Source organism: Globicephala melas, chromosome 5 (assembly GCF_963455315.2).
Source record: "Globicephala melas chromosome 5, mGloMel1.2, whole genome shotgun sequence".
NCBI classification, from domain to species: Eukaryota; Metazoa; Chordata; class Mammalia; order Artiodactyla; family Delphinidae; genus Globicephala; species Globicephala melas.
Window position 1 is genome coordinate 18565729 of NC_083318.1, and position 17674 is coordinate 18583402.

At 35.6% G+C, this 17674-nt stretch overlaps 1 protein-coding gene across 2 annotated transcripts in view; it reads right to left on the reverse strand.

Moving 5' to 3' along the window:
- AFG2A (AFG2 AAA ATPase homolog A) overlaps positions 1-17674 on the reverse strand; it is a 348748-nt gene that overhangs the window by 316127 nt on the left and 14947 nt on the right. For both annotated transcript variants that reach the window (XM_030863906.3, XM_030863905.2), the window contains exons 8-9: positions 16937-17060; positions 14300-14555 (exon numbers count right to left, since the gene is read on the reverse strand). In XM_030863906.3, coding sequence (XP_030719766.1) covers positions 14300-14555; positions 16937-17060 — 380 coding nt within the window. The remainder of the gene's footprint in view (positions 1-14299; positions 14556-16936; positions 17061-17674) is intronic.

The following is a 17674-nucleotide window of genomic DNA, read 5'->3' on the forward strand; positions in this document are numbered from 1 at the left end:
ATCATAATGTTTATGTTCTCTGATTACATGAGACTTAATAGCAAAATCAGTAACAAAAAGATACCAAAAATACAAATATCTGGAAATTAACCAATACATTTCCAAATAATTCATGGTCAAAAAAAAAAAAATCCAATGAAAATTGTTAAGTTTTTCAACTGAATAATAATGAAAATATAACATGAAAATTTGTGGGATGCTACTAAAGCTGTACTTAAAGGGACAATGACAGGCATAATGCACATATTAGGGAAGAATAAAGGGTGAAAGTCAATGAGGTGCTCATCTTATAAAACAAAGAATAAAATAAACCAAAAACAAATAAACAAAACAAAACAGTGGGAAGGAAATAATGAAGACAGGAACAGAAATTAATGAAATGGAAAACTAATGTGCAATTAAAAAAACAAATCAATAAAGCCAAAGGTTTATTTTCTGAAAAGGCTAATAGAGATAAATCTCTGGCAAGACGAATCAGGGAAATGTGAGAAAAGACACACATTACCAACATCAGGAAGCAAAAATGACTACTGAATGGTCTACACTACAGAACCCACAGGCCATTGAAAAGATAATAAGAGGATATCAGGAATAACCTTATACCAAATAACTCAAAAATTTAGATGAAATGAACCAATTTCTAGGGGGGAAAAAAAGCTTATCAAAACAAAGTACATAATTGAATATTCCAATAGCTATTAAATTCATTATGTAATTAAAATTTTTCCAAAAAGAAAATTCTAAACATAGATGGCTTCACTGGTTAATGTTACAAAGTAGTTAAGTATGACTATAACACTAAGCTTACAAAAACTCTTGCAGAGAAAAAAAGAGGCCAAGATAATTCCCAACTTGATTCATGACGCCAGCATAACCCTGTTCCTCAAATCTTAAAAGGACATTACAAGAAAACTGCAGACTGATATCTCTCCTGAACATAGGTGCAAATATCCTAAACAAAACATCAGCAAAAATATCAATATGTAAATAAAGGATTATACGTCATGACAAGATGGCTATATTCCAAGAATGTAAAGTTAGCTTAACATTTGAAAATCAATCAACATCATGTTCCACATTAATAGAATAAAGAAGAGAATATGATTATCTCAATAGACCCAGAAAAGGAATGTCATAAAAATCAATATCATTAATTATAAAAACTAGGAACAGATGGAAATTTTGTTACTCTATCATATTAGCTACAAAAAAACAAAGAGCAAATATAATTCTTAATAGTAAAAGGTTAAAAATTTTCTCCCTAGGATCAAGAATCAGATAAGGATAAGTACTGTTATCACTTCTATTAAATACTATGTTAAAGATCCTAACCACTACAACAAGGCAAGAAAAAGAAGTGTAGAGGTTAAAAGGAATGAAAACTGTCATTATTTGCAGATTGTATACACAGAAAACTTTAACATGACTACATACATAAAAACTCAACCAATTTCCATACACACTATTAAAATTAATATGTGAATTTAGCAAGGTAGGTAGACACAAAGTCAATACATAAGAGTTTAGTTTTTCCAGATACTAACAAACACAATTAAAGTGAAACTTTACAAGATGCCATTTATAACTGCATTAAAAAAAACTTAGAATTAAAAAATAACTGCATTAAAAAAATACCTTAGAATAAATCTAATGAACATTATGCAAGACTTCTTCACTTAAAACTATAAAACTTTGAGAGAAATTAAAGACCTAAAATAAATGAAGGGATCTACCACACGGTAGATAACTTGTAGATATTAACTTTCTAATTCTCCCTAAATTGATCAAGAGATTTAATAATTCCAATCTAAATCCAATTTTGTTTTGTCTTGGAGGGGAGGGAGTCTGGCAAGCTGATTTTTAAAGTTCTAAGCAAATGCAAAGGCCCAAGAATAGTCAAGACAATCTTGAGGAAGAAGAAAAAAGGTGCACTTACCCAAGGCTTAAGTGATTAAAGATATTTCAGTATTTTGCACAAGGATAAAGAGATCAATGAAACAGAACAGAGAATTCAGAACAAACCCAAACTCTTGATTTATGACAAAGGTTAGTTAACAATGCAGAGCAAGAAGAATGGTCATTTCATTAACTAGTGCTGGTACAACTAATTATCTACATGGAAAAAAGTGAAATAATTATAGATAGTAATGTAAAAGGAAAGATAATAAAGCATCTTTAAACGAAAGAAGATAATATAAAATAAAATATTCACAATTGTGGAATTTACACAGATTTCTTAAACATGATAAAAAAATCACTATACATAAAGAAAAATGTTGATAACTTGGTTCATTATATTTATATGTTATAATAAATGTATATGGTTACAAACTTCTATTCCTCAAAGACACTGTAAAGAGAGTAATTATTTTTTTAAAAGCAACACAATAGAAAAATTGAACAGATATCTGAATAGGCATGTCACGAAGGAGGATATCTAAATGCGCAATACATATATAAAAAAGTATTCAACTCAGTCTTCAGAGAAATAAAAACACAATGAAATACTGTTAAAAACCCACCAAATTCTGGCAAAAATGAGAAGAAACTGGAATTTTCACACATTACTAGTGGAAGAGGAAATTGAAGCAATCACCACAGAAAACTTTTGGCAGTATTTACTAACAACAACACACACACATATTCTATAACCTGATAATTCCACACCTAGATATAAAGCAAACAGAAATGTGTACATCTGTGCACCAAAAAAAATATGTGCAAGAATACTGATGGCATCATTACTCACAATATTTATACAATAAAATATAGCAATAAAAATGAACTAATGCTACAACTGAATAAAATGATGAAGCTCTCAAACCATAATATGAGAGAAAGAAGACAGCACAAAACAGGCTGAACTAATCTATGGTGTTAGAAGCCAGAAAGAGTGGTTGCCTTTTGTGCTGAGATGAAGAGTAGTGGCTGGGAGAGAATCTGATGGAAGTTCTAGGGCACTAATAATGCTTTATATATATAATGCTTTATATCTGGTTATATATACTTTGGAAAATGCATGGATCTTATAGTTTTTACACTTTTCTATACATGTTATATTTCAGAAAGAAGTTTATTAAAAAAGAGAATACATAAAAAATGAAGTGAAAGGGAAAAAACGTATAAACAAAGCCACTATAAACAAGGGAGAAAAGAACAGGACTTGAGGAGAGACAAGAGCATTCCCTATGTTAATGAATCTGCAAGTATTTTTTACAGAATAGTTCTCAATGAGAGAATCACTATTCTGTACCTGTGTTACTTACTTGCCAATTCAGTACAATTCATATTTAAGCAAAGCAAATAGTAAAATAAAATATCATGTCATGAAGCCACTGAGAAGAGCTATTCATTGACTATAAGTTACTCTTTCACAGGTACTCTTCTTCAATATTAGTTCTATTCATTCACTCAAAATATTCACTTAGAAACTCCTAGACATAGTTAATTCATTCAACAATGTACTGAGCTCTTTTTCTAGAGTACAAAAGAGCAAGAAGGCAGATAAACCTCTCATAGTGCTAACAGTCTAAAAGAGAAGACGTATGATAACAAGTTATTATTATATACTGTGCCAAGTATTATGACATGGAAAGAACAAAGTGGCATAAAAACACGTCAGGGACATCTAACTCAGTTTAGTAGGATTAGTGACAGTTTAGAGTTAGATAACCCTCACAGAAATCATTTAGTATATGCCTTTATTTCACAAATGAAGAGAGACTAAAACATGTATACAAGCTAAACTAGTTAGACCTGAAAAATGAGTTGATGTTAAACTGCTAATATGGGAATTGAGGCCAAAGAGGCAGCAGAGTATTCAAGGCAGAGGGAACAGCATATATAAAGACCTAGGGGGGCTTCCCTGGTGACGCAGTGGTTGAGAGTCCGCCTTCCGATGCAGGGGACATGGGTTCGTGCCCCGGTCCGGGAAGATCCCACATGCCGCGGAGCGGCTGGGCCCGTGAGCCATGGCCGCTGAGCCTGCACGTCCGGAGCCTGTGCTCCGCAACGGGAGAGGCCATAACAGTGAGAGGCCCGCGTACCACAAAAAAAAAAAAAAAAAAAGGCCTAGGGACAAGAATGAGCATAACACTTCAGAGATGATGCATCCCTGAAGAACAGTAAAAGACAAAATCTCTGTCCTTAAAGAGTTCACACTTAGAAATATGAAAGAACATGTTTTAAATAAACCTAAATCCATCTCTATTCGTTTGTAGATAATGTGAGAAGATGCAGTATGGCACACTGTCAGAAAGGGAAAAAGAAAATAAGGAAGATTACAGATTTGCAAAAGCTGTAAAAACATAACAAGGATACTGGAAATTCCTACCAGAGCCCTTCAGATTCTTTCTCAGTATGAGGTTCTATGATTCTAGACGCTGTACAGAGGTACTGTATTTTATACAAATGCTATTCTTGAAAATAACATAAGTTGAAACAGAATTTATATGAATAAAATGTGTATCAGAGCTTATAAAGTTAAAGATCCTTGGAGCTATCATATTAATGCAAACAACCCTCCATGGTCCTAGATGTGCCACTAGCTCAGATGTCACCTGACATATAAAACTTAGCTCCTCTGGCCATCAGTTATGTCATTTATTAAATGGAAAGATTAAAATATATCAGTATTTTCTCTGAATTATTTTCAGCTTTATTTTTTTACTTTTATTTTTTTGGAAAAGGTAGTCTTTTTAGTAACTGCTTTTGTCACCAGGTTAAGTCATGCAGTTACAAAGTAGTTAGAAATTTCTGAAAGGATATTATTGTTACAAAAAGAAAAGCTCAGGCTTCCCTGGTGGCTCAGGGGTTGAGAATCCACCTGCCGATGCAGGGGACACGGGTTCATGCCCCGGTCCGGGAGGATCCCACATGCCACGGAGTGGCTGGGCCCGTGAGCCATGGCCGCTGAGCCTGCGCGTCCGGAGCCTGTGCTCCACAACGGGAGAGGCCACAGCAGTGAGAGGCCCGCGTACCGCCAAAACAAAAAAAAAAAAAGAAAAGCTCATTCTTACATAAATAATATCTAGTACTTCACTGGGACACTACTGTTCAAAAGGCCCTGGCCAAACAACTCCCAAACAAAACAACCCCAGGTTGTTTCCAGCCCATTGGGAATGAAGCCATGTGCAGAAAATTCTATGATGCTAAGCTTAAATTATTCGACATCACCATTCCTCAGGAGGCCATACTAGAATCTATGGCAAGAAATTAAATTTTTAAAAATACACATATTTTTATAAACCAGAAGTAAACAATTAACTAGAGGAGCAAACGGACACATGTACATCATCAAGGAATACAGCTTAGGGCAAGCAATCTATAACATTTCCTTTCATTGCTAAGTTTAATTTTTAAAATGTAAACAAAAACAGAACCAATAAAACTATGTTAAGAAACACAGCGTTGAAACAAAAAAACAGGTGTAGCTAATTAAATGTGTCATTTTGCTTTCATTATTTTATGTTCTAATGATCTCAAAAGTTTTGAAATGGGAAACAAGTTGCAACGAAGAGAACAAAAGACAAAATGCCCCAGGCAAGCCTAATGCCAACACATTCTTTCCGGTATATGACATGTTCTCCTCAAGCCCCACATCACTATCCAGATATAATCACTTCTAGACAAGAGCAATTACTCTAAATTCATGCTCTTCAAGACCATCTGCTCCATATTCAATCAACAAACATCTTGCTCCATGCATATGGCATCCTACAATTTTATACTTAATGCTTGCTAAATAATGATGTTATTTTTTGAGCATGCAATTAAGTTCCTTCCTTAGAAACTAAAATTCATCACAGGAGTAATAATGTTTTTTAGAATTATTATCGACCCTACAGACAATTATATAAAGAAGTAACATGAAACACGGGCATCTGGATCTCAGATTTGAATTGTAAAAGTTAGGCATAAAATTTCTGAATAGTATATTCAGGCAAATGAAGACTGAAAGCAACTATAAAAATCTAAGTCTCTCTTTTTAAAATATACTTTTTCCTCAAAATATCAGAATTCCAGAAATGTTTTATCTGGAGTCTTTACTCTCCCTCAACTCAGTATTAAGTATAGACAAGGTGATAAGTATTACCTGATATATCACTGGGAGAGTTCCATTTCTCACTCCTTATTCATAGAAAAGAAATTAAACAGAATACTCTCAAAGAGGGTATTGTGGTTCTTGCATTATTTATATTACAAATGATTGGTATAACTTAGACTGACTGCAGAAGCCAGGTCTATTACGAATCCCCTATCACTTTTAAAAATTGCTTTTAAAAGTAATAGCACTATGGAAAGCACCCTGGTCTCAAGACCTGAATCTTGGGCCAAGACTTCACTAACTGCTTGAGCTTGGATGGATCACACAGTCTGTACTCATCTGTGAAATAAGGGAATATACTAAATGATTTCTGATAGGGTCTTCTAGTTCTAAAACGACAGAATTAATTCACTTCACCAGTCCCAGGTTTTAACAAACTTTCCTAAAAATACAGCTTATAGTATCAAAATTTTAATATCAAATTATTTATTACCTGGCTTAGCAACCCTATTAAAATGCAGAGTTAGGGGCTTCCCTGGTGGCGCAGTGGTTGAGATTCCGCCTGCCGATGCAGGGGACACGGGTTCGTGCCCTGGTCCGGGAAGATCCTACATGGCTGCGGAGCGGCTGGGCCCGTGAGCCATGGCCGCTGAGCCTGCGCATCTGGAGCCTGTGCTCCGCAACGGGAGAGGCCACAACAGTGAGAGGCCCGCATACCACACACACACACAAAAAAAAAAATGCAGAGTTAGGAACAAAAAGGATAGTTTGCTTATAGCACAATTCTTATGCCAACAGAGGTTGAAGATCTATGGCTTTGTGGACTAGAGCAAGGTCCAGGTAAGAGGAGAGGAACCAGGAAAATAATGAATATAGTCTGATATGATTTTGACTTGGGGTGGGGGGCGGGGGGGCAGCAGCCCAACTATATTTGTCCCTTTTTTTGGAAGGTACAAAAACTCTAAATAACACACCATTAAAACTGAAAAAATAATTTACAGTCACTATCTCTGTTCCTTCAACTTTCAATCACCCCTCAATTTATTGCGATCTACTAGAACTACTCTCTTCCAAGGCCCTCATGACCACACAAGTACTAAGCACTTGATGTCACTGTGGTCTCTATACTGTCGATCCTGGCTCCACTATTTATTTCCTGTGTGATCTTGGTGAAGTTCCATAACCTGTCTGACCTAAGTTTCTTCACCTATAAAATGAAGCTAACCATATAAGGAATGCTGTAAGAAATCATTAACACGTGTGAAGGCACTTCAAACAATGGATGGCACCTTGTAAGTACTCAATTAGTGGTAACTAATAATATATTATTTCTAATTACTTCCTCCCTGAATCTTCTTCCCTCATTTGAGTCACCACTTTTTTGGGGTTCTCTTCCCACCTCTCTAGCCACTCCTCAGTCTTCTATACCAGATTTTTCCTAACAATTCAACCTTTGAATGGTGGTATTCCCCAGGATCCCTTCTTTCCTCAGTAGCAGGCTAAAACCTCCCTGATCCTTCGCAAATACAACACAACATATTATAATTTTACCTGTTACACTGCTGCACTTCTCTGTGCATCTTGAGCTCTAAGAGGAGAAAGTCCAAGTCTCTCTTATTCACTGACGTAGTCCCAGCACCAAGTGCAGTGCCTGGCTCAATAAATGAACGAAAAAATGAACTCTGTTCATTCTCTCTAAGTGACTTCATTCATTTCAATGGCTTCAGTCATAATCTAACTGGTGACAACTCACTAAAACATAGATCTAACCAAGACTCTCATCTCCAAAACCTGCAATTCAAAATCCTGCAGCTTAGACAATGTAAACAATAAAAGGGGTTAGAAGGTGGAGGACAGAGTGGGCAGGAAGAAGACATCGCAACAGTCTAGACAAGAGCAATGAAAAATAGTTTAAAATTTTTTTTTAAGCTGAAACTCTGAATAAATTTTGAAAACAGAGCTGACAGGATTTGATAAAGAGTAACAAAAAAAGGAATCAAGAATAACTCTTAGAAGTAACTTTTTTTTAGAAAGACTGATTTTTTTTTTTTAATTAGAAAGAAAACCTTTCCTTAGGTTTTCTACTTTTATAGCCTTGGCAAGGCAACTCAGAAAATTTTCCACTAGTGAAGTAAATAGGATATATCACTTAGAGCTTAAACAGAATCAAAACTACCACTTGTTTTTCTGAAACAAACCACTCATCTCCAGTCATTTCAAATGAACAGCAGAATTAATATTAAGATACCCAATTCACTGACCAAAAAAAAATTCTACTTCTCATATAATATCCATAATGTTTACGCAGTAGGAAAAATCCTAACATCACAAATATAACTATCACTATATTTCAGAATTACAAAACAGAGGGAAAAATTCATTGTTTTATGATATTATATTGCATAATTACTGCCTATTTATCCACCTACAATAATGAATAAAGATATGATCCCTTATGAAATGCATTAATTAGAGGATAATCATGATACATACATCAATTTAATTTTGTTGCTCTACTGCAGGGCTAAAGTGGACTCACATGTGGGACGACGTGGGTACGGGAGGGAAGAGACTGTAACTCTATGTATGACAGGAGAGCTCTCACATTCAGCAAGAAAATCTGTCAGGGAGGCACCCCCAAAATAAGCCATATCTATTTCTAGTCTGCATATTTCTATTGATGGGCAAGACTTTTACCGATCCAGATTCAGTAAAAGTCACTACTCTAGCAAGGTAAAGGATTCTGCTAGACTTCCCTGATACCACTTATACTACAGTAATTAAATACTTCATAAAATCAGGAATACTGTCAAAATTCAAATAAGCATCTACCAGAGAAGTGCATAAATACACATAAAATATGAAAATTTTTTTTTAAAAAAGAAAGTGACACTTACCAAGGGCCTGTATAAACCATGAACACTGCTATCAGGCTATACTTCTAAACCTCATAAGAACTCTTTTAAAAATGTTATACCAAAAAAAAAGTTATCCCTATTTAGCAGATGAGGAAAGAGTTCAAGAGGTTAAATGGCTTGCCCAGTGACTCCCAGCTGATAAGGGATAGTGCTAGCATTTGAAACTAGAGCTCACCATAAGCTTTCCACAAAACCCTACTATATCCCTGCACCTTATTTAAAAATATTGAATTTTTAAAAAATCAACATTTTAATTCTAACTTAGAAAATAACATTGGCAGAATTCAAAAATGATGGAAAATGTTAGAAAAAGAACCTTTCTTAAGAACTGGACTGTACATAGGAGATCCTCCATAAATTCCTGTTCAAATAAGCTAGTGAAGGGTGGGAGGGAGGACTAACAGCTATAAATATCTGAGAACCCTGCTGCAAAACAGATAACATTTTCCATTTCACAAGAAGTTATGTTATAATAATTAGATTCAGTATTTTTACTAGACCTACGTAAGTGTAATAATGACAAAATCATTGTTTAAATAAGAGTTTTAATTCTTCCTGTTCTGTGATGGTATCTTATCAAGGCCCAAGCATTTGGTATGAACATGTTGAAATGATGTGTAATCAACAAGGATGCTAAAGATAAATTCTTAGAGATGTGAAGCAAATGCTTCCTTCCACTGTTAACAAAATGACCGAGACCTCTTCTTGAAGAAATCAAGCTCTATTTATATTCACTCTCCTGAAATGGCACAGGCAGCCTTAGAAGGATAAGTTTATAATAAATCCCTGCATTTGGAAAACATTGTTGCTAAGCATCTTCTAACATTCAGCAGAGTTTATATAATTCATGTCTCCACTGCATAATTAACATTTCATGTTTTCTAAAAAAGTGTGGTATGCTTATCTATGTTGTTAATTTAAAACATTATAAATTTTGAGGGAATTAATAAAAGGCTATGCAACTAATTAATTAGAAAGGCAGCCTAATCCCAGGAGGGATAAAAACATAGACATTAAATGTCAGGATGTGTCAGAGTTGAGCTTATAAACAGCTTGTCTGCTTGAGATAAAACATTTCAAAATGCAGCTGCTCTTTGCTTAAAAAGGTGAGCTACAAAACATTAGGCTTTTGGACAAGTCACGACTTATCAACCACACTCTAGCTCAAAAATTAATTATAAAGAAAACATAAGATTTGAAAATCAGTTTCACACCCAACCTGCAACATTAAACATTATATCTGCTCAGATAATAAGAGATCCAATTGTTGAAAGCAATACTACAGTAGTATTTCCAACTTTCTTATTTGTTATGGAGACAAAGTTTAAAAGTATGGAAAATATTCAGTAACACTAGAAAAAAAGATAAGAAAAGTTGAGAGCAATCACACTGCAAAAGACACAGCATCACCCTTACAAACTCTGGAATAGATTGCAAACCTTCGGTCCTCTGGAAAAGCACGCACAAACATATATACTACAATGATTTTGATCTTTTGTATTAATAACCCACAAACAATAACCTTAAGATTAACAAAACAATCAGTAACATAGTTCACTTAGGTTTTATGAAATTCTGAATCACTTCAATGTATGTAATTACTAGACACCTGTGCACCATTTTATTAAAAATGGCAGAGCCTCCCCAACTAGAAGCCAGTCCAGGAAAAAGGAAAACCACCAGACAGCCAACACACCAAAAGCTCAAAGAACATACATGTCCACAAATCATAAGCAAGCAAATGTTCTAAGAAAAACACATGTCTACATTCCTACTTGTATTCTTAAGTGTTAATCCTTAACTACTTCCTTAATTGGGGCTTTCTATCTTTCAGAATTATTTTTCATTTTAAAGTTTTATTCAGAACCATTATATATACCTGCAAGACAAACTAGGACACTCATTTTCTCCTACAGTCAGAGACTAAAATGATACAGTAGTATACAGTAGTAGTAGTAGTACAGTAGTACATTACTATCACATAAAAACTCTAGGAAGAAACTCAACACTATCAGTGAGAGAGTCAGAATTACATTACCTAAACTAAATACAGTTATTTAAATCAGTTACAGAGAAATCTCCAAAAATCAGAGAACTGGTTGGCCTAGATCAGTGGTTCTCAAAGTGTAGCCCTTGGACCGGCAGCACTGATTATCACCTGTAACTTGATAGAAATGCAAATTCTTGTACCCCAGCTGGACCTACTAAACCAGTAGCATGCAGCCCAGAATTGTGTTTTAACAAGCTCTACAAGTGATTCTTATACAGGTTTAACGCAGGAGAACCACTGGCCTAAATTAATGATACATTTCCTATTCACAGGGAAGTACAAGACGGGCTACTTCAAATCACTTGGAAAACATTATACTGATTCCAGTTCCCCACCTTCTTTATTCAATTAAGTATGGAAAGTGATTGAGTGTCTGTGTCTGTGTGTGTGTGTGTGTGTGAGAGAGAGAGAGAGAGAGAGACAGAGAGAGAGAGAGAGAGAGAGAGAGAGAGAGAGAGAGAGAGAGAGAGAGAGAGAGAGAGAGTGTGTGTGTGTGTGTGTGTGTGTGTGTGTGTGTGTGTGTGTGAGCGTGCGCACGCCTGCATGGGAGTGTGCATGGCTTCCCAGGTGAACCTGAGGCATAATGAGGTTTTAAGAACCAATGACCTGGGAATTCCCTGGTGGTCCAGTGGTTAAGAATCCGCCTTCTCTTGCAGGGGACACGGTTTGAACCCTGGTTGGGGAACTAAGATCCCACATGGGCAGGGCAACTAAACCCAGGTGCCTCAACTACTGAGCCAGCGTGCCTCAACTAGAGAGCCCAGGTGCTCTGGAGCCCGTGCGCCACAAGGAAGATCCTGTGTGACTCAACTAAGACCCAACACAGCCAAAAATAAATAAAATAAATATTTAAAAAATTAAAAAACAAAAACAGGGGTTCCTACCTTTAAAAAAAAAAAGAACCAGTGACCTATGTCAGTGGCTCTCAAAGTGTGGTCCCCACACCAGCAGCATCAGCATCAGCTGGGAACATATTAGGAATTCACAGGTACCAGCCCAGACCTACTGAATCAGAAACTCTGGGAATAGGGCACAGCCAGCCATCTATAATTTACTAAGTTCTCCAGGTGATTCTGATGCACAATAAAGTCTGAGAACCTCAACTCCAAGTGATCTGTCTGGAATTGAGAACATGTGAAATGAATCTGAATTCTGCAGAAAAGAATAAATAAGAGACAGAATTAACTTGTGTACTCAGGAATACATCTCTTGGAGCTGGAGTCTCTCACTTTCCTCACAAATTTGGAGGTCAAGGTGCCTTATTTCCTAGATAAGCCAGTGGGAATTCTCAAGCTGTCCACTTACACACAGCACAACTGGTGAACAATGAAAATGCCTCCTAAAAAGCACTGGTTTTAAGCAAGATGTATTTAAAGTCCACAGTCAGAACCATAGCTGAGAAATCTTGTCAGTGGGAAGCCAAAAATTGACTGGAAATGTTCAAAAAAATAGCAGCAGTTATTTAAGGCACCACAGAACACTACCTTGTCTACTGCTACCTATGAAGGTAGCAATAACCACTTGGAGTTGTTTCCTTAGCACAGAGCAGGGATTTCTAAAGGCAAGAAAGGACAGGAGGAGATGAAGCTCAACGGAGGTTTAAAGACAAAACTAAACTCAACTCTGAAGTGAATAAATATTTTTATTACTCTACCAAGAGGAGTGGAGTGGTAATTACATCTCATTATGTCTCCCAGTTTTCACATACACTTCTCAGATATGTACTGAGCATACTGCTTCTAAATATTAAAATTTTACCATGACTCTTTTTGTAAAAAATATGATTCTAACTTTGTGTGTAATTCTAAGGTCAGTGTAATAATTGTGACTGCTTCTACTTGTCCAAGGGCATTTACTATGTTAAAAAAAAAGAGGGGGGCACAGCAGTTCAAACTTCCCTAGACAGTCATTTTAAAAGACTAAGAGCCATCCAACTTTTCCCCTAATAACTCCTCTAAATTTGAATTTAGTTAGAAGGCAACATTAAATGTTCAATTCTTTTTACCTAGAACTAGGAGAATACGTAGTTCAAATTTACTGTATAGCTGAGTTTTTTCTTCCTATGCTCAATGCACACATTAGGGGTGCCCTTGTATATTCAATAAGTGAGATATGCCCATTCTATAGCATTTGGAGCAAAATTCGACTATTTTTAATTATAGAGTTTAAGTTGTTTTATCTTTCCTTCTGAGTCACACTATTAACCAAATGTATAAGTTAATCAAGTCCTTAGTCAGACTGTTTCAATGAGAAAATGCAGTTAACTTCACAATCAGCATTAGTCTGCTTTGTAGCATTATTTCTAAGAACATTGTGGGAGAAAGCCCTGACTAACCACCTAAGTTTAAATCATTCAGACACAAAAGAGAAGACAATGAAGAGTGGAAAAGCCAGGTGTATGAAAGTAGCTAATGAGGCCAGGCCAGGTTTAGTGCCTAACTTGGGTACTTCCTTGTTATGTTGTAGATCATCCTATCCTTCCTATCCTTCTTCCCTGCCCCCCTTACTTTCTTCCCTTCTTTTTTTCCATTTATTTCTTCTTCTCCCTTATATCCAAGGAATGTCATATGTACAAAGGCACTTAAGTATCATCTACCACAACCCCCTCAATTTACAAATGGGAAAAACTAAGGCTCAGATAAGGCAAAGAACTTGCCCAAGACCACAAGATTGATTTTAAAGGTATTTTCTACTCAAAATCCATTTTCTACTATACACCCCTGCCTCTTCAGAAAAATCTCTTGCAAAAATTCTCGCACACTGTTCTTAAGCTTTATTCTGCTATATAAAGTTAGAGAACACGACTGCATAACACAACATACACTAGTATTTAAGACAGTATACACAAAACTACATATTTTCCCAACTGGACACTTTAATTTTAAGACTAATCTTTTTAAAAATTACCTTCTCAAAATCTGATTCATTGCTAGATTAGGGGAAACAGAAGATCAGTTAAATACCTGAAAATCTGAAATTATTAAGTCATATTAACAGCAGTTAATATTTATTTACTGCTTGTATATGCCAAGTACATCCTTTTTTTAAGTGTATATTTTTATGTGTATATTTTTATTTTTAGGAAGAGGGATTAAGAGTGATTCTTATTTCATTTTTATAGTTTTCTGAATTATCCAGATTTTTTTCATAAAACATATATATTTTATGATTAGAAAAAAATTTAGCTATTCCATTAGGAAATAAGTGAGATATAAATTATCAGTTTGTAAATAAACCAGTTATTAAATCCATAAGTACAGAGTCACTACAGCAAATCACTCTCACCTGCTTCATTACACAAGGCTTTCAAGTCTGCTCCAACGTATCCATGAGCATTATTTGCCAGCTGTAGCAGTTCAGCTTCAGTGAGCAAATGGGGCACCCTTCGAAGCAGTTTCTCGAGAATATCTAGCCGGTCTTGTGCATTCGGAACTCCAATCTCAATTTCTTTATCAAACCGTCCAGGTCTTCGAAGTGCAGCATCCAAAGCATGGGGACGATTTGTGGCCCCAAGAACCAACACCTGTCCTTCACTTCCCTCCTAACAAAACAAAATTAAAATATATTACAGGGACTTCCCTGGTGGCGCAGTGGTTGAGAGTCCGCCTGCCGATGCAGGGGACACGGATTCGTGCCCCGGTCCGGGAGGATCCCGCATGCCACGGAGTGGCTGGGCCCGTGAGCCATGGCCACTGAGCCTGCGCGTCCGGAGCCTGGTGCTCCGCAACGGGAGAGGCCACGGTAGTGACAGGCCCACGTACCGAAAAAAAAAAGAAAAAAAATATATATATATAACATATTCTTCTAAAAGTAAAAAAATTTTAAAAATACACACTCGCTATATAGACAAGGATAGATCTAACTAGGCTAAGTCCTATCCCTTATTTCTCAAATTTTGTCATTCATCCCATATTTCTCAAAGCTCAGTCTAAATGCTCCCTTACCTAGAAAGTTTTCCAATACTTAACTATCTACTCTAAGTGATGTCTCTCCCACTTCTAGCATCTTAACTACACAATTCTCATGAATAACAACATATATACCCTATACCATAGTTTTAATTTGTTTAATTGTTTTAAGTTGTCCTTTTCCCTACTTGAAAGCAAAGATTATGACCTACACGTGTTTCAAACAGAACAAGGCTCTATTACGCAGTTGTCTAAGAAATCTTCCTCACATTCACTGTTTCTATTTTGTTTTGATAAATATTCAAATTCCTGAAAATACACAAAATATAACCAACACCCAAGTATCAGATACCCTTGAATACATACGGATTTTTACTCTGAGAATAAAATCTGGAACAACAAATTATAAAGAACTATGTTCACAATGAGCCGCCTGTAGAAATTATCCAACATTCTACTCAGATGACCCAAGTGTAATCTCACAGAGACAAGCTTAATTGGAATGTGATTTGAAGTAAGAAAACTCAAACCTAATCAACTATACTGGATGTGCCAACAGGAAGTGCACGGATTACAGTGAACCTATGAATTATGACTTTAGAAGACAAAAATACAGGCCCTTAAACATTTTCAGGCGAAAACATCAGTGTCACATGCTCCCAGTCCTGCCCAAAGGCAAGAACATCAGTTCACAGCAGGTCTATCCCAGTGGCAGAGAAAGAGGTAGCAATGACATAGTAATTAAGATCCTCCAACACAGAGCCTCCTGATTTCCTACTCACCAAAATCCATTCGAATTATAATACAGCTCTCCACATATATTTTTCTTCAGGATGAAAAGAGAACCGTTCATAAACAAAGTATTTGGTCAGCTTAATAATTATACTTTTTTCTTTTTTAAAACTCTTTTCATTGAAGTATAGTTGATAATAATTATACTTCTTATCATAAATGGACGAACTGGTGTCCCAGTTTATGTAAGTCTCTTGTGAGTGTTGTTATTATGGATCTATCCTCAGAGCTCCACTATCTCCAACATACTAACAACACTGAATCCTCCAGCTTTGTAAGTTCAGAACCGAACCTGGGACATTATGATCACACCTAGGTAGTGCCCTAAGACTGAGAACCAGATGGTCATCCAGCCTCCCGCAGGTTACAACCCTTCTCTTATGTTACTCTTAAAATTGTAACACAGGTTAGCAAATAATAGAGACAATACCAAACGTTCCCGTTATTTTCACGTGTTCAGTTTCTACCAATAGTCAGTAAAACCAAAAAGTTCGAATTGCCCAGTTTTTCAATGTGCAAAAGACTGGGGACTCCATGATTTCTATAATTTCTTTTGGTTCTGACATACTATGATTCTAAAAATATGAGTTATTTACAATCTTGCATAAGAAGTGTATTCTTCTGATAAATGCCTAACAGGAGTCTGAGAGAATTTTTCTTCATTCCTCTTCCCTATTAGTCCTATGGATCTCCCTTTCATAATCAGCACATAGTTTTTATTAATATAAGACTGTATGCACTATCAAAGAATCTGGTAACATGAGTAAATTCTTTTTAAATGTTGTACAAACACATTTCCCATTATTCTCACTTTCTGTCCTTTCACTTGCCCAACTTAGAGCCCCCAAAGAATCAATTTTTACAAGAGTAATAAGACTTACTCATGAAATTTCTTAGTAAATTCCCCTTAAATTTAATTGCTAAATTTTCCTTACTGACTTGGGCTTCAGGTTTTTAGGTTAACACCATTTATTATAAATCTATCATTGTATATAATTTTATATGCTAGAAAAATATGCCAGGTTATACTGTCCTAGCTGTTACTAAGAAATCATGAAGAAAATTATTTTATGGGTCTTTCCTCTAGTTTTTACAGCTAATATTTCTTCCTTACCCTAGAGTATCCAAAAAACTCAGACATATTTGACAGTTTTTGCCACTACATGCATATTATTAAGAAAATAGCCCCTCCTACAGAAATCAATACTGGTGCTGTACTTACTGAACCAATACCATCCATCAGTGTTAAGAGTGAAGCTACAACTCTTTTTTCCACTTCATTCTGAGCCCCTTCTCTTTTAGGGCAGAGTGCATCCAGCTCATCAATAAAAATAATTGATGGGTGCCTAAAAATAAACAAGTAAAATGAATTCTCTAATATATATTTAATTTTTAATTGATATGTTGCACTGCAGTTAAAAAATTGAAATTGTTTTAATTTTTTGACTGAAATGCAATGCATCAAATTTAGGATTTAATTAATAATATTAAAGACAAAAGCAATAGGATGTTAAGCTGAAAAATCTTAGATTAATTCTAGCCCAAATTATTAACTCACCAATATCACATTCTAGTAGATCTGCCCTCAATAAAAAGTAGAGTACTGAGAACATGTATTGCTCATGAGATGACAGTCTATGCCCAAACAGAACTTGCCCACTAATGCCCACTAAATTGCTATGCCTGGATCACTTCAGAAGCTGAGGCCAGTGATGCTATTCCTTGGAGATGGTTTAAAGTTCCAAGGGATAGAAAGTAGAAATGCTCTTTTTTAAAAATCTACTAAAAAAACAACTTTCAAGATGACCAATTCTCCCATACAAAGATGTGAATTCTCTCGTAAGAGGAAGTCTCAACTTCCAGGAACAAATTAATAGTGACAATAAAAACATTCTAAACAATAAGGTATACCACTGATTCTCAAATCTTCAGTATTTGGAGTAAAGACTACTTATTTTAT